Source organism: Urocitellus parryii, chromosome 9 (assembly GCF_045843805.1).
Source record: "Urocitellus parryii isolate mUroPar1 chromosome 9, mUroPar1.hap1, whole genome shotgun sequence".
Classification (NCBI taxonomy): domain Eukaryota; kingdom Metazoa; phylum Chordata; class Mammalia; order Rodentia; family Sciuridae; genus Urocitellus; species Urocitellus parryii.
In genome coordinates, this window is record NC_135539.1 from 54,147,822 (window position 1) to 54,170,330 (window position 22,509).

The following is a 22,509-nucleotide window of genomic DNA, read 5'->3' on the forward strand; positions in this document are numbered from 1 at the left end:
AGAATACACTGTCTACCCACCTAATCAACTCTGACCAGGCCATTCTTTATGCCATTACTCTTGATGCCGTTGCCAGCCAATGGGACTGGAAGGGAAGGGAACTGTAGTCTCAGAGGGAAAGCATTGAGCCAGTTGGCACAGAGATGATGAAGAAACAATTCTCTCCTTTCTTTCTTTGTGTTTAAATAGAGTCTCACTATTGCCCAGGCCTATCTGAAACTCCTGGTCTTAAGCAATCCTCCCACCTCACCTTCCCAAATAACTGGGACTACAGGCTTGTGCCACCAAACCCAGCTTGATTATACAAAAACTTACATAAATAAGTAGCTATAAAATAAAGGAAAATATAGGAATATAACAAACTAGAAAAGGGTGCTATGTGTAAGACAACTTTAACCCTTTAAAAGATCAGGATATGTCCAAGAAAACACTTTTTCCCAATCAAAAGAACAAAACAGAGTAATACATAAAGACCTTGAAGCGACTGTGTTCACAAGGCCCACCAGAACTACTCTTCAGTCATTTCTAAAGCCCGTTCAAAGCAGAATTATTAGAAACTTCTAAAATAGCATGAGAATAGCAATTGTTGCAGAGATTCATGAATGAAAATTACATCCAATACACAACTTAGTTAAGTTACAATAATATAAGTTACATCACCACAAAATAAGTTAAATTATTATATTAATGCTTACAAGTAAAACGAATCACAAGGAAAGATAGAAAGTGTAAATAAGAAAGAACTTGGCCCTGCTTAAGGATGTCCACATCCTAATCCATAGAGCTTGTCAACTTACATATCAAGATGGAATCCAGGGCCTCAAACATGCAAATCCAAATTACCAGAATCACTACTCTGGTATTTGGGGGCCATTATTAAGTAAAATAAGGTTTATCAAGTAAAATAAGGTTGATTGCAATAACAGAAGTCAACCAGGTAACTGAGATGACTACAAACTGACTAATGAGTGAATATCATATACAAAGTGGATACAGTGGAGATAAACTAAGGCAAAAACCTAAACATGAGATTATTCTTATGCTATAGAGAGAAATTTTACATCCCCTAAAAATCTTTTGTTGAAATCATAATTCCCATGATGATGGTATTGGGAGCTGGCCTTTCGGGAGGCACTACCTTCATGATTTAAACCAGAGATCTTATTTACACCTTCCACCAGGTAAAGAGGCAACAAAAAGAATATATCAATGAAAAACAGGATTTTATCAGACTCCAAAATTGCCAGCACTTTGTTCTTATGCTTCCAAGACTCCAAAACTGTGAGAAATAAATTTCTGCTACTAATGAGCTACCAAGTCTAAGCAGCCTGAACAGACCTAGACAATCAGATTATCTAATTGGACACAAAGTAACCATAAGAGTCCTGAAAATTAGAAGAGCAGAAGAAAAGAACTGGAGAGAGAGAAATGACCACAGAAGAGTCTAAGAGATGCAAGGTAGCTGATGTTGGAGATGGAAGGATCATGAGTGAAGAAATGTAAGTGGAAGCTTCTAGAATCCAGAAAAGGAAAGATATGGATTTTCTCAAAGCAATGAATGAATTAATACATGAATAAGGCAACCCTGAAGGAACCTAGATTTTAGCCCAGTGAGATTCATACCAGACACTGACTTATAGAGCTATAATAAATTCATGCAGTTTTAAGCCATTACATTTGTGGTAATTTGTTAGAGCATCAATAGGCTAATGCTTATATATAAACAGATACATACCTTCAGAATTTATGCACTCTGCTAGTCAAAATTGGGGCAGATAAATTAAGTTACAATAAGTTGGTTAAGAATATTCAAGAAATGCTAGGGTTGAACCAGCACCTTTTCTTGTTGGAGCACAGATAGCAAGCCCATGACATTTCTGCCCACCTGCTTGCTCTCCCTGACCGCCTGCCCACCTGCTCTCCCTGACCGCCTTATAAAGATTCATGATCCTCTCAAGCCTCATCCAAGGATCAGAGATCCATATTCAGAATTCAATGCTGACCTGTCCCAAGATTTTTAATTAATTGAGGATCTTGTTTCTGCTTCCCATTCCCAACCCTCTCATTCTGGTTAAAAAAGAATGAGTATTATCAAAACATTATTAGGGTAGATTTTCATATACAACTTAGGCAAACTAATCACCAGCTGGTTTTCTTATTCTAAGTCATAAATCTTCAGGCTGCAATGTCTCTGCCAAGCAAGAGGATATTCTTTTCCAATTCATTAACACAAATTCTATATTTAAAATAAATACTTCTTAAGCTGATTTAAATAACAAATTAACCCATGGATCAGCCATGGCCCCAACTGACATTTTAATTAAATGTGAGGATAAATTGCATAACCTAGCGCTACTCTAAAATGCCCTTTAGTTACTGTTTTCTCCCATATTATGGTTGTTCTGAGGCTTCTGTGACTGACCTGAATGTAGTTTTCCATCTTTAAACATGAGAATAATCTTTTAAAAATTATTTATTTTCCTAAAGTTATATGCTGCTTTCATAATCCTTCCACACATAACCTCACTAAATACCAGCTTCATGGGTGCATCCATACAAAAACACACTGTATGTATGTATGTATCTATGTACATACATGTATGCCTAACAATTACAGGAAACGACTGTAAAGACAAAAAGACATCTTGTGAAGAGCAGAGTGCATATAATGTTGTATGTCTATGTATGTGTTTAAATATATATTAGTGTATCGATGCTGTAACAAATAAATCACAAACTTAGAGGCTTCAACACACTCTTGTGATTACTGTATTTGTCCTTCACTCTGTAAGATAAAGTGGAAAAATAAAGAATGGCAGCAGCTGAATCCCTGGAACAGAGAGAAGATGTAGGGTGCAGAAAACATTCTATAACTGTGAAGAGAAATTAAAAAGAAAGGAAGTTTATGAAGTACATATATGGTATGATAGTACTTTTGTAAGACCCGTGGCTTATATTTATGAGATAAAGAGAACGAAATAGCAGATGAGGTAATCAAGTCATAGTCCTTTTTTTACAGTTTTATGAAAATTCTAGATTTTCATTAAGTTTAGATGCTTTCATATGTCAATATGGGGTAAATGTTGAAAGGAAGCATCAAATCTAAAACCACACACACACACACACACACACACACACACACACACACGGACCTATGTTTCTGAGAAGGTATTTTCATGAACTGTGATGAAGCATGTTCCTCGAGCACACATGCACATCTGCATTCACAAGGCAAAGAGTGTGAGCACACAACAGAGTCTTTAAGACACCTTCCTAAAAATAATAACCTTCTGATATGTAGGTGCTCAGTTCTTATGTGGAATATCCCACAAATGCCCATGTATTAAAGATTTGGTTGCCTGAATGTGGTGCCATTAGAAGGTGCTATTAGAACCTTGAGGAGGTAGGCCAGAAGAGGAAACTGAGATCATGAATACTCTTAATATTTGGGCCCTTTCTGATTCCTCTCTTTGCTTTCCAGTGGTCAGGAGGAGAGCAACTCTGCAGCCACAATGTACCAAGCTAACAAACACCCAAAGCAACAAAGCCAAATGACCGAACTAAAATCTCTGAAATCATGAGTCAAAATAAAACTTTCCTCTTATAAGATGACTATCTCAGGTAGTTGGCACAGTGATGGAAAACTGACTAACATACCTTGCAACAAACTGATAAATAATAATTGATTAATTGCTAATTTACAAATCAATATAAATGATTTGAGTAAATACAAAATAATACAGTGATTGAAAAAGTTGTTGTCCCCCCCCCCCTTTAAAATACAGCCCTTACAGGCTGGGTTGTAGCTCAGTGGTAAAATATAGCCCTTACAGAGATGGCTACTTGTATATTCCATAGAAAAGCCAGAGGAGGTTAAAACATCAAAGGCAGATTGACCAACACCTTGTTGTCTTTTGTGTAGTTTTCAGTCCTTCATCACTGGGACTGACAGAATGATTCTGAGATACAAAGCACATCTCCAGCCAGTCCAGCTGCCAAACAGAACTGAGAGTGCAAAGCCACTGCTGACATTAAAACCAATGAAGAAATAAATAAGCAAACATAGTCTCAAGAAGTAAACAAGAGATCTATATCAAGTGCAGCAAGACAAGAAGAAAGGATTTTATCTGTCAGGTTTTCATGCTGACACAATAATCCGCCATATGAGTCTCTCTGTGACATGCACTGACAGAAAAAAGGACCTAAGTACTTGGATGGAATAGAAGTGGAAAACAAAAAGAAACCTTGTTTGTTGACCATCATATAAACTCTATTGAAACAAATATTTTCAAAAACTTATTTTCTCTATATAACAAGATACTTCTTTTCACCATTTGGAAATGAGCTTCCTGGCTTTGATTTAAATTGTACTTTTTTAACGCAGTCACAGCTATACAGCCATTACAATTTTCTTCATTTGGTAGACAAGATAAAGTACCTGGGCATATCAGGCAGATAACCACACAAAGGCAAGGGTACAAGGCAAGATCTCGGAGTCAAGTAAACTGTGTAATCATCAAGGATAAAAAGTGAGGAAGGAAACTTTGATCAGGCAGTGGGGAAATCACTGGACAGAAAGAGTAAATCTATGAAACTGTTCCTAAGAAACCTAAGATTTTGTCAGGTTTTAAAAGATGTAGAGAGCTTTTTGCACAATTATCCAGTTCGACATGGTTTGGGTCCCATGCAAAAGCCACTTCTAGTGAAGTCTATAGCTCCATTTGTCCTTGTGTCACAAATCAAGGGTGTGGAGATAGACTACTGTTAGCACTAAACACCCACCAGGAAAACCATTCTAGAAGAGTGCCAGGGTGCTGTCCAGGGATCCCTTGTTACCTCGAGGCCATGTCTATGCCTGATTATATGGTGCAGAAATTCTCTAAAACATCATTTCCTCAGGCAAACGAATTGTCAGTCCCTATTAAGTATAAAATATCTTTTACATATGTGTTTAGATTTCTTTTAAAAATGTAAGTGCTTTGAGGTTGAGGTTGGGGATGTAGCTCAGTAGAAGAGTGTCCTGGGCCAAATGTTTACTATATTTAAAGAAATCAGGAAATACTGATGCCAGACAGAAAACAAAGGTATTTAGACCATGAGTTTTGGAAATGCCACAAATAAGTCAATAAAGGGGTTCTGATGTATATACATTGAGCGTTCATACATTTTTTGTATTACTTGCTCAACTTGACTGAAGATTGGAGCTGTGGCTATGCCTTAAGCATATCATTATTTTACATCATTGAGCCTCAAGTTTCAAATGATACAAACAGAGAAGGTGAACTGGGAAGTTTCCTAAGGGATCATGAACATTAACCAACGTAATGAAAATCTTTTACAAATGTCCTTTAAACCAGAGAATATACTGATGGCCTCAACGAGGAAAAGGCATGCACATGTCTAAATTTTCATGTGTTCAATGGGAAGAAAGGACTCCTGGGTAAAGTGAGCATATTTGACACAGTACATTGAAAAGACAATAATGTTACTTTGGAGTGTTCGAATGTAAAGACCACAGATGAAACGTTGCAGTCCACTGAAGCAAGTGATCACTTATATTTTATTAGTGTGTGTTAAAGCCCAATATCATTTATGTTCTGATGTGGAGAAAATATGTCCTATTCATTTTTTATTGATGAAACACTTGAAAAGGCAAGTTTAAAAATAATTTTACAATCTAAACCACCATATATTGACTGCTGCTTATTTAAATGGAAATCTGAAGAATAAAATATACATACTTGTGATATCAAACATCAGTGAAAAAAGGTTTAATTTGTGGTATTTAAATGTAGTGCTCTGGAACAAACAACTATGTTCACAGGCAGCGCTTCCTCGGCTAAACTGCCGTCACCTGACAGGCTGTCTTATCTGCCAAATTGCTCATTAGGTTTAGCAATTTTCACCTGCGCCTCCAGTTTATATTTCAGCAGGGAATAAACATCAGTCTGCTTTTACCATCTTCTGCAGTAAGCCTCCAACACCCTCACATCAGCACGGCACCCCTGCACCGCAATCCTCCAACCGCACTCACCTTGTGTTCATGCCATTATTTTTAAAATGTCAATTCAGCTTCCAGCTTTAGAAGCTAGCTTAAATAAAGCAGAAATGCAAGACAGAATATGCAAAGGAAGATCTATATTACAGTACTAAATTGGCTGACCAAGGATTTACTTAATTTTTTACTCAAAAAAAAGGAACATGTAAATCATATGAATTAATTTTTTTTAAGTGCTCATTTCAGAGACTATTGTAAATAGAACACAGGTGACAAGAGAGCAGAGAGAATTCCTCTTCCAACTGGATCTGACCCATCCAACCTTTGTTACAGGTCTGAAAGGAGAGTACTCCAATTTATAAATAAACAATAGAAGTAGCATGGCAACCAGAACAAAGAGGAAGCTGAGAGTACTACTCAGCTGCCTGCCCCCTCTACATTCCCAGATCCCTGCCAATGAGCACTGTGACATTCAGAGGCAGATCAATACAAAAAAGAGATACTTGGTGGGCAAAAAGCACCAAAGATATAAAACAAAATGTCTGCAACCCCATAAAACAACTTCTGATAGAATACTGTTTTTCATTTTGCAGAAGTAAAATATTCACCACCAACCCTGCAATTAGCTAGAAAATTACAATAATTACAGCAATTTTGTATCCCATCTCCAATCCAATTAATAGATATATGACCTTGTCAACATGTAATAATCAGATTGCATCTACAACAAAACTGGATGGGTTTTATATGCTGAATAGAACTTGCACAGTAAGAAGGTAATTATTTGAAATACTGAGAATACCATTTGTATGCCATGCTCTACTTCACAACTTAAAAGGAAATACAATAGGAATATTATTTCTTTTTTTCAATATATATTTAAATGAGAACTAAAAATTAATATTCTAATACCAGTTAATGTTGAAGGAACAGAACTACAAACCAAAGGTCTCAGATCTTCTTGAAAGATGAAATCAATCCATATGTTCTTGAGCAGAAAAAAAAAAAGAAATTATAAGACCAAAAAGTAAAAGAGATGTGAATTTATGATACAATACTTTTATAACAATCATTGGGATAGCTTTAAATTCTAATAGATAGGAAGTCAGAAAAATTACAAATTAGAAATGTATTGCAAGTGATGGATAAAAATTATTTTTAAAATTAATAAAGCTTATAAATGACTAAAATGTTAAAACACTTAAATGGTAACAAAATGAAATATAATAATCAAATACATAGCCCAAAAAATTTTAGCTATACTATTTCCAGAAATTTTGCCATCAATAGGGCATATGACACTTCCAAACAAACTTGAATCTTCCACTTGATCTTCTGGAGCTGATATTAAAAGACCAGAATTCTAAGATGAAAAAGAATCCTTCCAGAAGACTAAAATTAGGCCACCTATCCCCCCCAAATCTGACCTTTTGGTAAAGTCATGGAGAATTAAAAAAAGAAAAATAAAAAGAGGAAGGAAGGAAAGGAGGGAGGGAGAGAGGGAGGAGGGAGGAGGGGGGGAGGGAAGGGGAGGCAGGAAGGGAGGGGGAGGGAAGGGGGGAGGGAAGGGAGGGGGAGGGGGGAGGGAAGGGAGGGGGAGGGGGGAAGGGAGGGGGGAGGAAAGGGGGGGGAGGGGTGAGGGAAGGCGAGGGGTGGGGGGAGGGAAGGGAAGGGGAGGGGGAGGAGTGGGAAGGGAAGGGGAGGGGGGAGGGGGGAGGGAGGGGGGAGGGAAGAGAAGGGGAGGAGGGAGGGAAGGGGAGGGAAGAGGAGGGGAGGAGGGAGGGAAGGGGAGGGAAGAGGAGGGAAGGGAAGGGGGGAGGGGGGGAAGGGGAGAAAAGGGAAAGGGGAAGGGGGGAGGGAAGGGAAGGGGGGAGGGAAGGAGGGAATCTTAAAGTGAAAAAAATTACTTGAGTTAGACTCATAGATTTACACACAAACTCTGTACTCCTGATACATTAGGTTTCCCCAGCTCAAATGGTTTAATATTGAAAATACAAACATACCACAAGTGGCTAAAAATTGCACCATTCCCAATCAAGTGTCTACTGACCTAAAGAAAAGGCGATGAGGTATAAGCCTATTTTTTTCCTATAAATTCATGTTTCCCAGGGCAACATGTCCACTCTGCATGTGCCCAAAGCCCACAATATTTTTTAAGTGCACACAGCAAAGTTTTAATTCCTTTTAAAATCAGAAGAAAACAAAAGGAACTTTTAAAATTAAAAACAAAGTTTTCATTTTTTTCTCACCTCAGAAGAAAATAATTTGAGAGCCTACGATAATTTGTTAAATTAAATAACGAAATAAAGTCATACTGAATAGAATTTTATTACTGGTATTATTATGGCGGGAGACATCCATGAGAGCCAAAGTGCCCAGACTAGACCAAGAAAGTCATATGATGTCCTGGACAGGCTTTACCCTACTTTATAAAATGGGTGGGAGGGAATCTTATAATTATAAAACAACAAAGTAGGCATCACCTCTCCCAAATGGTGCAACTAATGAAGAGTAAAACCATAACAACTAACAGAATGATGAACAAAGCATATTTTGATATAATTGCCTTGAAGCAGAAAGGTGAGTATAATAGCAAACCTTCTGACACTTAACTTGAATCATTCATTCTTTTCAATAAAAATAAAGGACATCATAAGCCAAGTCGTTTGCCCATTAATACATCAACAATAATAACTTTCTGATGAAGGATTCCCAGTTGTTATTTAACATTTAACTTGGAGAGAATTAAAAGAATTGGGTAAAACTGCTAATAACACTCCATTTAATACCTAATTTTTTACCTGCTCCCAGCTTAAGAAGCATAAGGGAAAGCCAGATACAGCTAACCACCGTGCCCCTCTTCTGGTTTGCTCACCTAACTAACTCACACCAACAGTTTCCAATTGTGGAACCCTTTGCTTTTTTTCCCCATCCCTGGGATCTGGCCTCCTTACCTTAACAAGCTCTCAGTACAAAGCCTTTACATGGCCTCATTTGGAAGGTCTTCATTTATGTACACATCAAAAAAGCAAAACTTATTGCATATTTGTATGCTGATATTTGATCATATACTAATAATTATGCTCACATATTAAATTCAATTTTATATAAAATTTGAGCTAAATTTTAATTATTTTTTTAAAAGGAATATGAAGAGATCATCAATAAAAGATATTCAAGCCTGAGATATACTGGGTTAAAGTTTGGGATTATAGAAAAAGGAAGAAAAAAACTTTGAAGAGGAAAAGTAATAACTAAACTTTCAAAATATTAAAGAAGTGCCATATATAAGTGTGCATTCTTTAAAAATAACTATATAAAGATGATTTTAAACACATTCAAAAGTAGACAGAATGGTATACTAATTCAATGGAACTCATTCCATACCTAGGCTATTATGAAGAAAATTCCAGATACATTGTTTCAACCATAAAGAGCTCAATATATTTGCTAAAAGATAGTTCTTTTAAAATATAATTCCAGGGGCTGGGGATGTGGCTCAAGCGGTAGCGCACTCGCCTGGCATGCGTGGGGCACTGGGTTCAATCCTTGGCACCACATAAAAATAAATTAAAGATGTTGTATCCACCGAAAACTAAAAAATAAATATTAAAAATTCTCTTTCTCTCTCAAATATATATATACATTTATAAATTTATATATATATAAATTCCATCAACATTATTATACTCAAAGAAATAATAAGTCCTTAATAACAAATGCCAAATTAGCATTCAACTAATTAGCACATAAGTGCCATTTTTTTTTGTTTCATTTTAATCAGAATTTAAATAAGACCCACACATTATGATTATATGTGATGTCTCTTTAAGGTCCCTATAAATTTATAAGTTCCCTCTCTATGTCCTTCCCCTTCACCACTGATTTATTCAAGAACCTGGGTCATTTGTCTCAAATGGTTTCCCACAGTCTGGATGTGGCTGGTTAACATGTTTTCAGGACTCTGTATTTCCCATAAATTGGCAGTTGTATCTGGCTGTTTGATCAGATTCATGATTAATTTCTTTGTCAGGACTACTATATAGGAGGCATTGTGTTCTTCCATCAGGAGGCATGCAAGGATTAGTTGTCTTTCCATCTAGGTTGTTTTGTTTTGTTTTGTTTTAATGGTAGCAGCAATTGATGGGTCTTAGTCCACTTTATGCTACCACAGAATTCTACCTGAGAATTGTTAGTTTAATAAAGGACAGAAATTTTCCTCTTGGGTCTGGAGGCTGGAAAGTCCAAGATCTAGATGACAGCTTCTGATGTGGGTCTTCTTACCATATCCTCACATGGTAGAAGGCAGAAGAGCAAGAGAGGACAGAGGTCATATCTTCACTTGGCAGAGTGAAAAAGACAGATCTTACCTCTGAGTCCTTTTTATACTGACAATAAGCCATCATGAATTCAGATTCCTTATGATTTAAAGACTTCCCTTTAGATCCCACATGCTAACACTGTTGCATTGGTGATAAGTTTCTAATATTGGAAAGGCACGTTCAAACCCCATTAACAATCAATACCTAGAGTCATGATTTCATGAAGCAGTTGCAAAATAGTAATATTCAAATTTTACCATTACTTCTTCATTTATTACCTGGAACACTCATATAAAAATAAATTCCTTCTTAGATACTATTTTGTTATTCAGTGATATCATTAATATTGGAAATGCAGAATAGATAACTGATTCCTTTATCTGTTTTCTTAAAAATTTGATTCACTAGCATGCTTTACCTGGCTTGCTTGCATATTTATCAACATTATAAATGGGTGAATTTATTTCTATTACTATCCTTACTGATGTTCTAATTGTCCCATCTTTGGCCAGCAGACACTTAAAGTAGGCTCCTAGGTCCTCTGAGACAATCCCAGTAATATTCCATAACTTCATTATTTTCTGATATGATGGGATTATCTCATATCATCTTATACCTTTTCTGTCCAGAACTAAATTCAGCTATTTCTCCACCAAAGAGCTCTGATCTCTGCAAATGGCAAATGCTATTTCCAGAGCACTGAAAGAAAATGAAAAAGGCTTAGGTACTGGGCTGATCTTCAATTCTAGAATGTTTTAGTGAACACATGCCAAAATGGTCCTTCCTTCCACCTTCCTTGTTTTTAGAAATAAAACACAGCATGAATTCATTACAATATGCCCTATCGAAACTGAGGACTACTGGATTTTTGTTCATTCTCCTCTTTCATCTATACTAAGGATCCTGTGTCCACATTATTATCAGAAATGACAGAATTAGAATAGAAGTTAAGAATCCCTAACCTGAAAATCCCAAATTCTCCAAACTTTGAAAATTTTTCAATGCCAACATGATGCCAGAAGGGTAAAATTTCATACTTGACATCATGTGATGGGCCCCAGTCAAAATAAAGGTGCACTCAATTCACAATGCTAAATTGTGGATCTAACCTAGATACCCTTCAGTAGATGAATGGATAAAGAAAATGTGCTATATGTACACAATGGAATACTGCTCACCATTAAAAGAGAATAAAATCGGTATTTACAGGTTAAGTGGGTGGAGTTGGAGAATATAATGGTAAGTGAAGTAAACCAATCCCAAAAAACGAAATGCAGAATGTCTTCTCTGATATAAGGATGCTGACTCATAATGGTGATGAGGGTTGGGAAGATGGGGAGCATGGGATAGGGCAAAGGGGAGGGAAGGGAAGGTTAAGGATGGGAGTAGGAAAGATGGTGGAATGAGACAGACATCATTACCCTAAGTACATATATGAAAACACAAAGGGTGTGACTCTACATTGTGTTCAACCAGAGACATGTGCTCTATTTGTGTAATATGAATTGAATTCCATTCTGCTGTCATATATAACTAATTAGAATAAATTAAATAATAAAGGTGCACTAAAAATACTGTATAAAATTTCCTTCAGGCTATGTACAAAAGGTGTATATGCAACATTAAAAAAGTCATGTTTGGAATTGAGTCACATCATAAAGATATCTCATTATGTACATGCAAATATTCCAAAATACAAAAAAAAAAATCCTATGCAAAACACTTGTGATCGCAAGCATTTCAGATAAGGAATACTCAATTTATACTAAACCCCTTATTTACTTTATCCCATAATGTCCACCCATCAATCAAATTAACAATGCCTACATAATCAACAACAACCAGTTTTAGGGTTCCTGTTTGTTCAGTAGTTCTTCACCACCACCCCTTGATATACATCTTTCTTTAGTTATACAAATTACTGTATTATAAAGTGATTAAAAATAGTTACTCCTGTATGTTTGGGTCGCCAATTGGAAACATATTTATGTTGGGATGTTTCACATTTGATTCTCATATTAAGAATGATTCCTTATTAAAATATTATTATGAATAATCACTAATATTAATTATTAACTTGTTGTAAAACTTAAAATGTGATCAATTCATAGCTGTGTAAGATATAATGTGGTTTCAAAATCAGAAGTAAAAAACAAGGTAGTATAACTCTAGGTTGAATTTCATCTCTTCCATCCTATTCTCTCCTTTGCCCAAAGGTATGTTTTTTTTACTCAACTTTATTGTATCCTAAGTACCCTTAGGGATTAAACCCAGGGGTGCTTAACCACTGATTTACATCTCCATCCCCTTTTGATTTTATGGTGAGACAGATCTTGAATAGCTGCAGAAGCTCCTCTTGAACTCAGGATCCTCCTGCATCAGCCTCCAGAGTAGCTTGACTTTCAGGGTGCACAACTGTTCCTGGCCATGTATCGTTTTTATATCAACAGACTTTTCTATATGGCTTGTTTTATTTACTCTCTCATTTGCTAAAATACAATTTTTTTGCATTTAGGAAATTTATATTTTTGTTATGATAATCACATGTATACTAATATTTTTGTATGACACTACCATAGGCTATTTTTTTAAATTGTCCATTAGTTATTCGCTAACAGTAGTACTGGTATTGGCTAAAAAATATCACATCATTGTCCTACACTTATACAGTACTTTACAGAATAGTAAAGCACATTCAATATACTGGATTTCAATATACTGGATTCAATAGTTTTTCAATAAAATTTCAGGTAACTGCAATTTCGGTTATTAAGATGATTCATTTAATTCGAGGTTTCTAAGCTGTAATCTATACTGACATTTGGGTTGGGCAGTTTTTTGCATGATGACTGTTCTGTGTTTGTAAGATGTTTAGCAGCACTCTTGTCCTTTACTAGCTGTCAGTAGCATCCCCTCCTCAACCAACTGTGAAGATGAAAAAATATCTCTGAATACTGTCCAATATTCCTTGGAGTTTCAAAAGCTGCTACCAGTTGAGAACCACTGATTTAACTAAACCAGAATTCTTGTTTAAAAAAAAACTCAAGGGCAAATTAATAGCAACTTCAAAGAAAACAGAGATAATAATCCTATTTATTAAACCCAAACTTAATATTCACTATTTTATGGAGGAAGAATTACACCCTACATACCCTCTGCAGCATCCAGTGATTCTTTGTGAAACAAAGGGATGACTGAATTCGCTCACTGGATGATACAGAATAGTTATCACTCTTTCTTTAAGGCAAAAAAAAAAAAAAAAAAAAAAAGCTTTTATTAATCATGCCCCCAATTGATTTTTCCTCAAACAGATTTTTACTATTGTTGGCTTCTTTATTTTCAAATCTGTAAATAAGAAAGCCAACATATTTCCTTGATGGAAAGCCCTACGCTTCATTAACTCAACTCTGGCCACTTTCAGCATAACACAATGCCTGGCAAGCATACAGACAAAATCATGCTTCCTGTTTGAATCTCAATATATTTTATGAGAAATCATCTTAATAAATAGATGACATGTGTCACGGGTAACTTTTACATAGTCATGAGCCTTGTATATGGTACATGCTTAACATATACATACCCGGTGCCAGCCAAGGCCATAAAATCTAAACAACCTTAGCATAAAAAAATAAAAAATAAAAATCAGAGCCAGAAAATGAGATCTGCATATTATCCCACTGATGGCTGGAAGACAACACATATGTTTGAAACATAACTTCTTTTTCCCAATAAAAACAAGATAAAAGAGATATTTCAGTCAAAAATAGTGTTTAAATTTTAACTCACAGGGCCAGCCAAATGCAGGTGTTTGTGAGAAATGTTGAGGAGTCCAGAGAAGACAAAAGATAAAAGTTGATAGAAAGTACACCATTCACATTTTTAACATGAATATAAATTTACCATTCTGCCAACATTTTCTTTACAATGCAGCTAAATAAAAGGTGCATGTTGCTTTAGAAAACACATACATACAAAACTATAAACATAATCCAACAAAAAGCCCTATATTTAATTATATATATTAAGGTACAATTGCTCAAATTAGGACACTGTTTTCCAAAATTTAGGTACCTCAATACTGGTAGTATTATTTAATGAGAAAAAAAATATTTTTAATCACATCTAGAAAATCTACTTTTTATACAAAAGTTAATTCCAAGCAGATATCCACTTAATACTGAGCTAGTTTCTAATTTGAAAAAACTTGAAGAGCCTGGGAACCACCTCACATCACTTTGGATACTATGCATGACATTTTCCTTGCCTATAACAATGCCTGAAGTAAATCCAACATGATTTTTTTTTAAGTGTATATCCTTAGAGTAATCAAATGTCATTGCCACAAAATTAGTTTAAAACATACTCGCTTATACATGTGCACAAACAAACCAAAATCTTCTGCATATAAAAAAAAATATTCAAGATGGGTGTGGTGGTATATATCTATAATCCCAGCTACTCAGGAGGATGAGGAAGGAGGATAGCTTGAACTCCTGAGTTTGAGACCAGCCTAGGCAATGGAAGAGGAGGAGGGGGAAGAGGGGGAGAGGGGGAGGGAGAGGGGGAGGGAGAGGGGGAAGGAGAGGGAGAGGGGGAGGGAGAGGGGAAGGGAGAGGAGAAGGGGGAGGGGAAGGGGGAGGGGAAGGGGGAGGGGAAGGGGGAGGGGAAGGGGGAGGGGGAGGGGGAGGGAGAGGGGGAGGGAGAAGGGGAGGGAGAGGGGGAGGGGGAAGAGAAGACTGGGAAGGAACTTGGGAAGGGAAGGAAAGAAAATTTAACTAAACCAACTTAACTAACAACAGCTGTTCTACTTCAAGGTCTCTTACAAACACTAATTATGCCAGGGTCTCATCTGTTACAGAAAATATGAAGAAATTGTAGGAAGTGGTTAACATGAATCTGCATCCAGACAGAACCCTATAGTGCATCAATTAGATTCATCATCTTGCAATATACTTCTGGATCCCTACATATCTTTATGGTAATCACAGCATATTTTTTCATAATTTCTGATGGACTATCAGAAATTGATAGTCCTATTATCCCAATATACATTATTTTTTCAGTCCTAAGTATTGAACCCCAGAGCCCAGTTCCATGTTAGGCACACACTCTACTCCTGAGTTACACTCCAAATCCTCATGTATAGCCTCAAGGATCAATGGAAGCAAAAGTAGTTTATAAACATCTAGAAGTAATTGCTAAAATGGTATAACCCGACATCAATGCAAAAGTGAGAATAAGGTTGAAATTCAGGAGATTAAATCAAGTATCCTAAGTATTATTTACTTATATTCTCTATGCAAGCAACATAGTGTATATGTATGTATGTGTGTATGTGTGTGTGTGTGTGTGCGTGTATTCATTCCACCTAAATGAAGATTCACTGAAGACTATCAGTAAACACATGCAAGACCAAAATGTTCCACTTAAAAAAACTGAAGTGTTTACACACAGAGGTATCTAAAAGATAAATGAGCTTCAAAATTATAAATGTCTTGAAATGGGCCTTCCTATACTTTATAACTCCTCAACTATAAGATTTTACAATAAGAAACATGAAATGCTATTTCTAGAAAAAGCCTCCTGAGTATACCTTCTAGAAATGGTTAACAGAATTTTCCAAACAAATGTCTGGAAGTGGAATACTCTAGGTCACAGGATTCATAGCACAAGTTCTCTGTTCCTAACCTTCCTTTCCTTGAGGTGTGCTCCAATTGCAGAACCCTGCAAATTCTAAATTCCAGACTTCTAAAGATAACTTTGGTCTCTTCTTCCCTAGTTCATCACGTAAAGTTCAAGTATCATAAGTAAGAGTTGTAACCAAGCTGATTGTGAATCAATGGTGCTGTGTTTTATTTCAGTGAGAAACCCTTCAATGACTTCTATCCATACTAGTTAATTCAGATGACATATATATAGAAAGAAAAATCCAGGTAATTTTACTTCTTCCATTATCCTTATTTAGCTTTTGTGAGCAATAAAAAGTTTACTAGTCTAAAGTAAAGTAATCCCAGTCTATTAAAATATAAAGAGTTGCTTGCTGATCTTGCAAAAGACATTGGCCCAGGTTCTAAACTTAATCAACTGCTGATAAAAACAGATAATGAATTCCATTCACGGGAGCATGGATGGATAACAAAAGTTGGCATCCCTGTAAATTAAGATGAAATGTGTAGAGAGAACGAAGAACTTTCACTTACTTGCTCGGAGGACTGAAGGTGTAACCTCAATTTCACTTGTTGCTTGATAAGGCTGAAAGGCTGAAACACTGTTGGTACCAAGCTCACTACCAAACACCTCTGGACTCTGGGTACCTGTGGAACTAGCACTGGTGCCATCACCTCCATGATGTGGATCTTGTTCATCAAACACAGCTACCAGCTAGAAAAGAAAGGCAAATTTGCATGTATAAATAAAGGCATTTAAATTACTGCCAAAATGTTATCTTATTTTAACATAAATTCACAGTGGAAAAATACTGACATTAATGCACCCGGGGAAGTTATGTTTTAGAAAGCAAAACCCCTCAAAAATAGTGTTTTCCTTAAGCTTACAGCTTTACTTCTACAGTTCTAATTTGTACATTTCATATCCAAATTTCTATGGATCAAATATATGAAAACAGGTTGGTATCAGAGAATCCTAACTCAAGGATGGATTTAGTAATTTGTTTGTTTGTTTGTTTGTTTTAACACAGCTTACACTGTTACATGGAAAGGAAAAATGTGTATATGAGAGTGTGTGTGTGTATAAATGTGTACACACAGCAAGAAGGGAACTTAAAAACTATGCATGACTGCTCATTTCTATGCTAAAAAAAATGTAGGATAAAAGAGAAATAATAAAATGAGTTACCTACAAGCAGTAAGTAGGGATATGGTAGAAAGAAAGGAAACATGGGAATAGGCGATGGCAACAATGAGGAATTGATATTTTTATTTTTCTGGGTCTTTTTTCTGTAGACCACTGAAGCTCGGAACCATGATAATGATTCAATTACTTACAACAGAAGTGAAAATTTTAAACAAACCAGGATGCCAATGTGAGGTGAGGAGAACAGGGAGAATTGAAAATGTCTCACAAACAAATGAAACCAACCACGTACAAATGATCATACATTAAGTGGGACAGGAAAGAAAAGAACAACTAGCTAAATGTAGGAAAACCATTTGCATTGTTTAATGTAAAGCTAAGACGAAATGAACTGTCACACAAATACTATATTCTTGCTAGTAAATTTGCTTCTGACAAGGATATGATTTAGAGATTTTGCTACTGTACACAAACACACCTACCACGAATGAATGAGTATATTTCGGGAAACAAAAACCAACATTTTGATGATCAGAAACCAAAGTTACAAACAAGCAAAAGTTAACTCCGTGGTATTATCTGGAAGCAGAAGCCCATGGAGGTAGTGGTGGTTGGGGACAGGGGGTGTTTTTTTTTTTTTTTTTCTTTTTCCTGGTTTTATGGGGATTGAACCCAAAACTTTGTGCATGCTAGGCTACAGCCCCAGTCCTTTTTTTTTTTTTAATTTTGAGATATTGTTTCATATAAGTTACCTAGAGGGGCCTCAAATTTGTAATCCTCATGCTTCAGTCTTCTGAGTAGCTGGAATTATAGGTGTGCACTACAATATTTAGCTCAAACTCATGGTTTTTACAAATAGGCGCAGTCATTTGTCACTTACAAAGGGGCACATTCCAAGCAATGCATCACTGGATGACTGTCATTGTGCAAACATCCTGGAATGTACATACATAAGGCCTAGCATGGTATAGACCAATGTATCCAAATGGCTTCTGATGCTATCAAGAGAGATGGTAAACTCTAGAAGTAAAGGCTGATGCTACAGGGCATACTGCTTTACAAGAACCTTTATTTTTAATAAGGAGCATACTCTAAAATAAAGATAAAAATCACACATGTCCAAACTTATAAGTTGCTTACTATCAAGTATCACATGCTATAAATAATTGTATGTATACTTTTACACAACAGGCAGCACAGGAGGGTTGTTTACATAAGCATCATCACAAACATGTGAATAATGTCTTGTGCTACAACATCACCAGGCAATCAGATATTTTCAGCTCCAGTGTCATCTAATGGAACCACCATCATCTATGTACTCCCTTGTTGACTGAGATGTCATAATGAGAAGCAGGACTATAGTTAGGTAGAGACATGCATAGATAAGTATAGGCAAATATTGAATGCATGTTTGAGTATGCAAATACATATTTCCTGACTGTTCACTCAAAGGTCCTGAAAGCAATGACTTCACAGTACCAACAAATATATTTAATACCCAGATCTTTGTATCTGATATCATTCTCCAATAAATTAACCAGGGCTTCTTGGAAAAATGGCTGATTTTATGACTGAAGGCAAGGATAATACATGATGAGCTGGAACACCCTGTGATATTGAGAGTAAAGAAGTATTCAAAGTGATGGAGGCACAAAAAAGAAAAGAGGTGACAACCTAAAGGTGATCAAAGCTGACACAACTTATTATAAATACCTATGTTCACACTGATTAAAAAATCCAAAGAAGTAAACTAAACATGCATGATTCCATAATGACTTACGAAACAAATGGCAGAGAATGAACATATGATCTCTATATAATATTCCAAATAGTAAAGATAATGGAATAATGGAATGAGAAGTCATCATTAGGCAATTTCCATAGGAATAATTGTTTTATGTAAGATCTACAAATGGATGCTAAAGTTAATGGGTAAGAAAATGATGAGAAATAAGATATTTGCATATCTCAGAATGTCTCCCCATCAGATATATATTAACTAAAAGGGGGGAAATCTTTTCAGTGGAGAAACTTTGCAATAGCACTTGAAGATATAAGAGATGTCAGTATCATGTTCTATCGGATAACATGCACTAGGAAGGATAATGACTTTTGAAGTTCCTATTTCTGCCAAAAATGTTTACCTTCAATTTAATTATGAAACATTAGACAAAACCAAGTTAAAGGACATTCCACAAAATAAATAAAATGCTTTCAGATTGTAAGTCATAACAGTCAAAGAATGATAAAATTATTTAATTTGGAGACAGGAAAAATGAGAACTACATGCAGTATGATCCTATCCTTGAATGGATCCAGAAGTAGAAAAAGGATGTCAATTCTAAAAAAAATGGCAAAATTATTTAAATTAACTCCACAGGTTAGGTGACAGTATTGATGCAAAGTTATTTTACTGTTTTGATTATCATATAAGATGAAAATTTTAGAGGTAAATGAAGCAACTTGTATGGAAATACTCTATTTTTCCTACTTTTCTGAAATTTAAAATGATTTCAAAATAAAATTTTTAAATGTAACTCTGTACGTTGATCTCAAAATAAAAGTTTTGGTGGCCAAAAAAATTATGAAAATAAAATATATTCTTTTTCATCTTATGACAAATACAGTTCTCAAAAGAATAATGAATTTCTTAAAATGAACAACAATAGCCATCACATTGGTCATTCACCTACAATCCTGGTTCTAGTAATGGAGAAGCTTAACATTCCAAAGAAAAGTAAACCAATGACAGCCAAAATGAACCACCCATTTCTGTCTTGAATTCAAGCTTTTTTTTTTTTAATGCCAATAGCCCTGACTATTTTTCTCTCTAAAGCATAGTAAATTTATAAAATATGAACAGTAATTATAATTACAAACCTCATTACATAGTTTTGTCACTTTGAACAAATCCTATTTCCATGAATGCTTACATATTATTAATCAATTCATGAAACAAAGAAAGCCATTATAACGTCATAGAGACACGTAGACAAATAGGAAGTTCAGAACCCTTCTGCAGTACAGTATATAATTAGCTGATTAAACAATTCAGCAGGAGGTTAAGTGGTAAGGAAAAAGCACAGCAGAATGACTACTTGGCTACTCAACCTTATAATGAGCAACGTAAGTGGGAAAAGAAATCCATAAGTTATTTAAAAAAAAAAAAATGGAAAGATGTTTGTATGCATATACCAGTTTCCTTATACACTAATAAAACCAATGTGACATTGACTGACAGTTGTCTTTCTGTAGTAGAAGCCCAGACTTTCCATTAGATCTGGGATCAGCAATTTCTTCCTGAAAAAGGTCAGAGAGCAAATATTTTCAGACATGTGGTCTCTATCATCTCTGTCAGAGCTATTCTAGTTTTCCATGATAGCATGAAAGCAGTCAGAAACAACAAATGAGTGTGGATATGTTTAAATAAAATTTTATTTATAAAGTTAGACAGCAAAACAAGATTGTAGGACACAAGGTGCTGGGGTTGTGGCTCACTGGTAGAGTGCTTGCCTGGCATGTGTGAGGCACTGGGTTCAATACTCAGTACCATGCATAAATAAATAAATAAAATAAAGGTCCATTGACAAATTTAAAAAAAAATTAAAAAGATTGCAGACTACAACTTGTTGACCCTCCACTAGATTGTCTATTTTTCTAGGAACACTCAACTTTAAACCAAGTACCTTTGCAATCCAGATAAGCTAACAGTATCTACTTCAGACTCTTCAACAGGTTTTACGATTTCTATGCATGATTTTAATATTATTATATTCTTCACAAGGTGTTTGGCTTAATATGCATTTTGAAGATATTAAGTTTTGACATTTTGGTGCATAATAGGAAGCAAATGAAATTCAAGTTTGTTATTAACTTTCCACAATGATATCTTCTCTCAAGAATCAAGTCCTTTTTGCAAACTGAAAATGGAAAAGGAAAATTACAAAGAACAAGTCTTTAAATGCCAAACATGATGGAAGAGCTTATACATGTATATTAATTTCAATAATTATCTCCAGCATTTTTAGAAAACACAAGGATTATGAAATCTGGACTGTGTCATGAACAAATGCTGCTTGAATTTCAGTGGCAGAATCACAGTTGGTGATTTGCAATATGCCAATAACAGACAATTTTACAGTTTTCTTTTAAACCAAAATTTAAGTGCCAGGTGCAGATATGAAGTAATTTTGTGTTAAATTAGGAAGGATGTATAATTTTAGAAAATCTACTCTATAAGAATACATATAGTAATGCAGCAAAAGAAAACGGGACCTTCACAAAAACATCACATATTAAAAGTATCTATTATGTCCTTCAAAAAGTAAAGGAAATGTCTTTTAAATTTCTGAAACACAACCCAACTCCACTTTTAACAGATGGAATCTTCACTGCTGTCCATGAAATAGATCATTTTTGAAAGTTCATTTTTAAATTTTCAATAGTTATTACTTAAGTCTCCCTTCTCTTCTATTCATCCATTAAGTCTCCATGAGAAAAAGACAAGATGAATTTGGATAATACCTGCAATAACTTCAACATTAAAAAAAAAAACTGATCATTGACACACATATCCTCCTTACTTCAGGACAAGTCATTTTAACTCTGAAACATCAAAACTTTCCAACAGAAAACCTGACCTGTTATATAAGTATCACACATAAATGCTTACAAACAATTTGGCTATAATGTGGCCCCTTTAATGTATAAAATTATAACCTGAAAGCCCACAATTGGATATATCAAAGTGGATAAAAGTAGAGAATTTGGAGTCAGCTGTGTTTTTACCAGCTCTGACCTTGTTTATTAAATGGCTGTTCATGAATTCACTGGTCTCTGTAATATCTCCAAGCCTTTCCTTATCTGGAAAAAGGGTGGCAGTTGTCCTAGGGCAGAACAATGGTTTTCCACCAAAGGTAGCCATGTCCAAATTGCTAGAATCAGTTAATATTACCTTCCATGTTGTAATGGGCATTATGGATGGGATTCAGATTAAGGACCTTAAAATGGAGAGATAGTTTATCCTGGATAAATTGGTGAGCCCCATCTAATCACATAAGTGTGAAATTGGTGAGCCTTCCCTGGCTGTGGCCAAGGAGAGATGTGATGGTAGTCAGGGAAATACTGCGTTGCTGGCTTTCAAGATCAATGAAGGGACCCAGGAGTCAAGGCATGTAAACAATATAGCTTCTCCTCCAGAAAGTTACATGGCTCTGCTAATATGATTTTCCCCCAGTGAGACCCATGTCAGACTTCTGCCATCTAGTTAGTAAGTTAGTAAACTTACATTGTCTTAAGATATTTGTTTGTGATAATTCCGTGTAGCAAAAAAAAGAAAACTAATAGTGGCCATGCCTACCGTGACAAAGA

At 35.5% G+C, this 22,509-nt stretch overlaps 1 protein-coding gene across 16 annotated transcripts in view; it reads right to left on the reverse strand.

Moving 5' to 3' along the window:
- Positions 1-22,509, reverse strand: part of Pard3 (par-3 family cell polarity regulator) — a 656,694-nt gene that overhangs the window by 381,043 nt on the left and 253,142 nt on the right. For all 16 annotated transcript variants that reach the window (XM_077803009.1, XM_077803007.1, XM_077803013.1 and 13 more), the window contains exon 3: positions 16,524-16,704. In XM_077803009.1, coding sequence (XP_077659135.1) covers positions 16,524-16,704 — 181 coding nt within the window. The remainder of the gene's footprint in view (positions 1-16,523; positions 16,705-22,509) is intronic.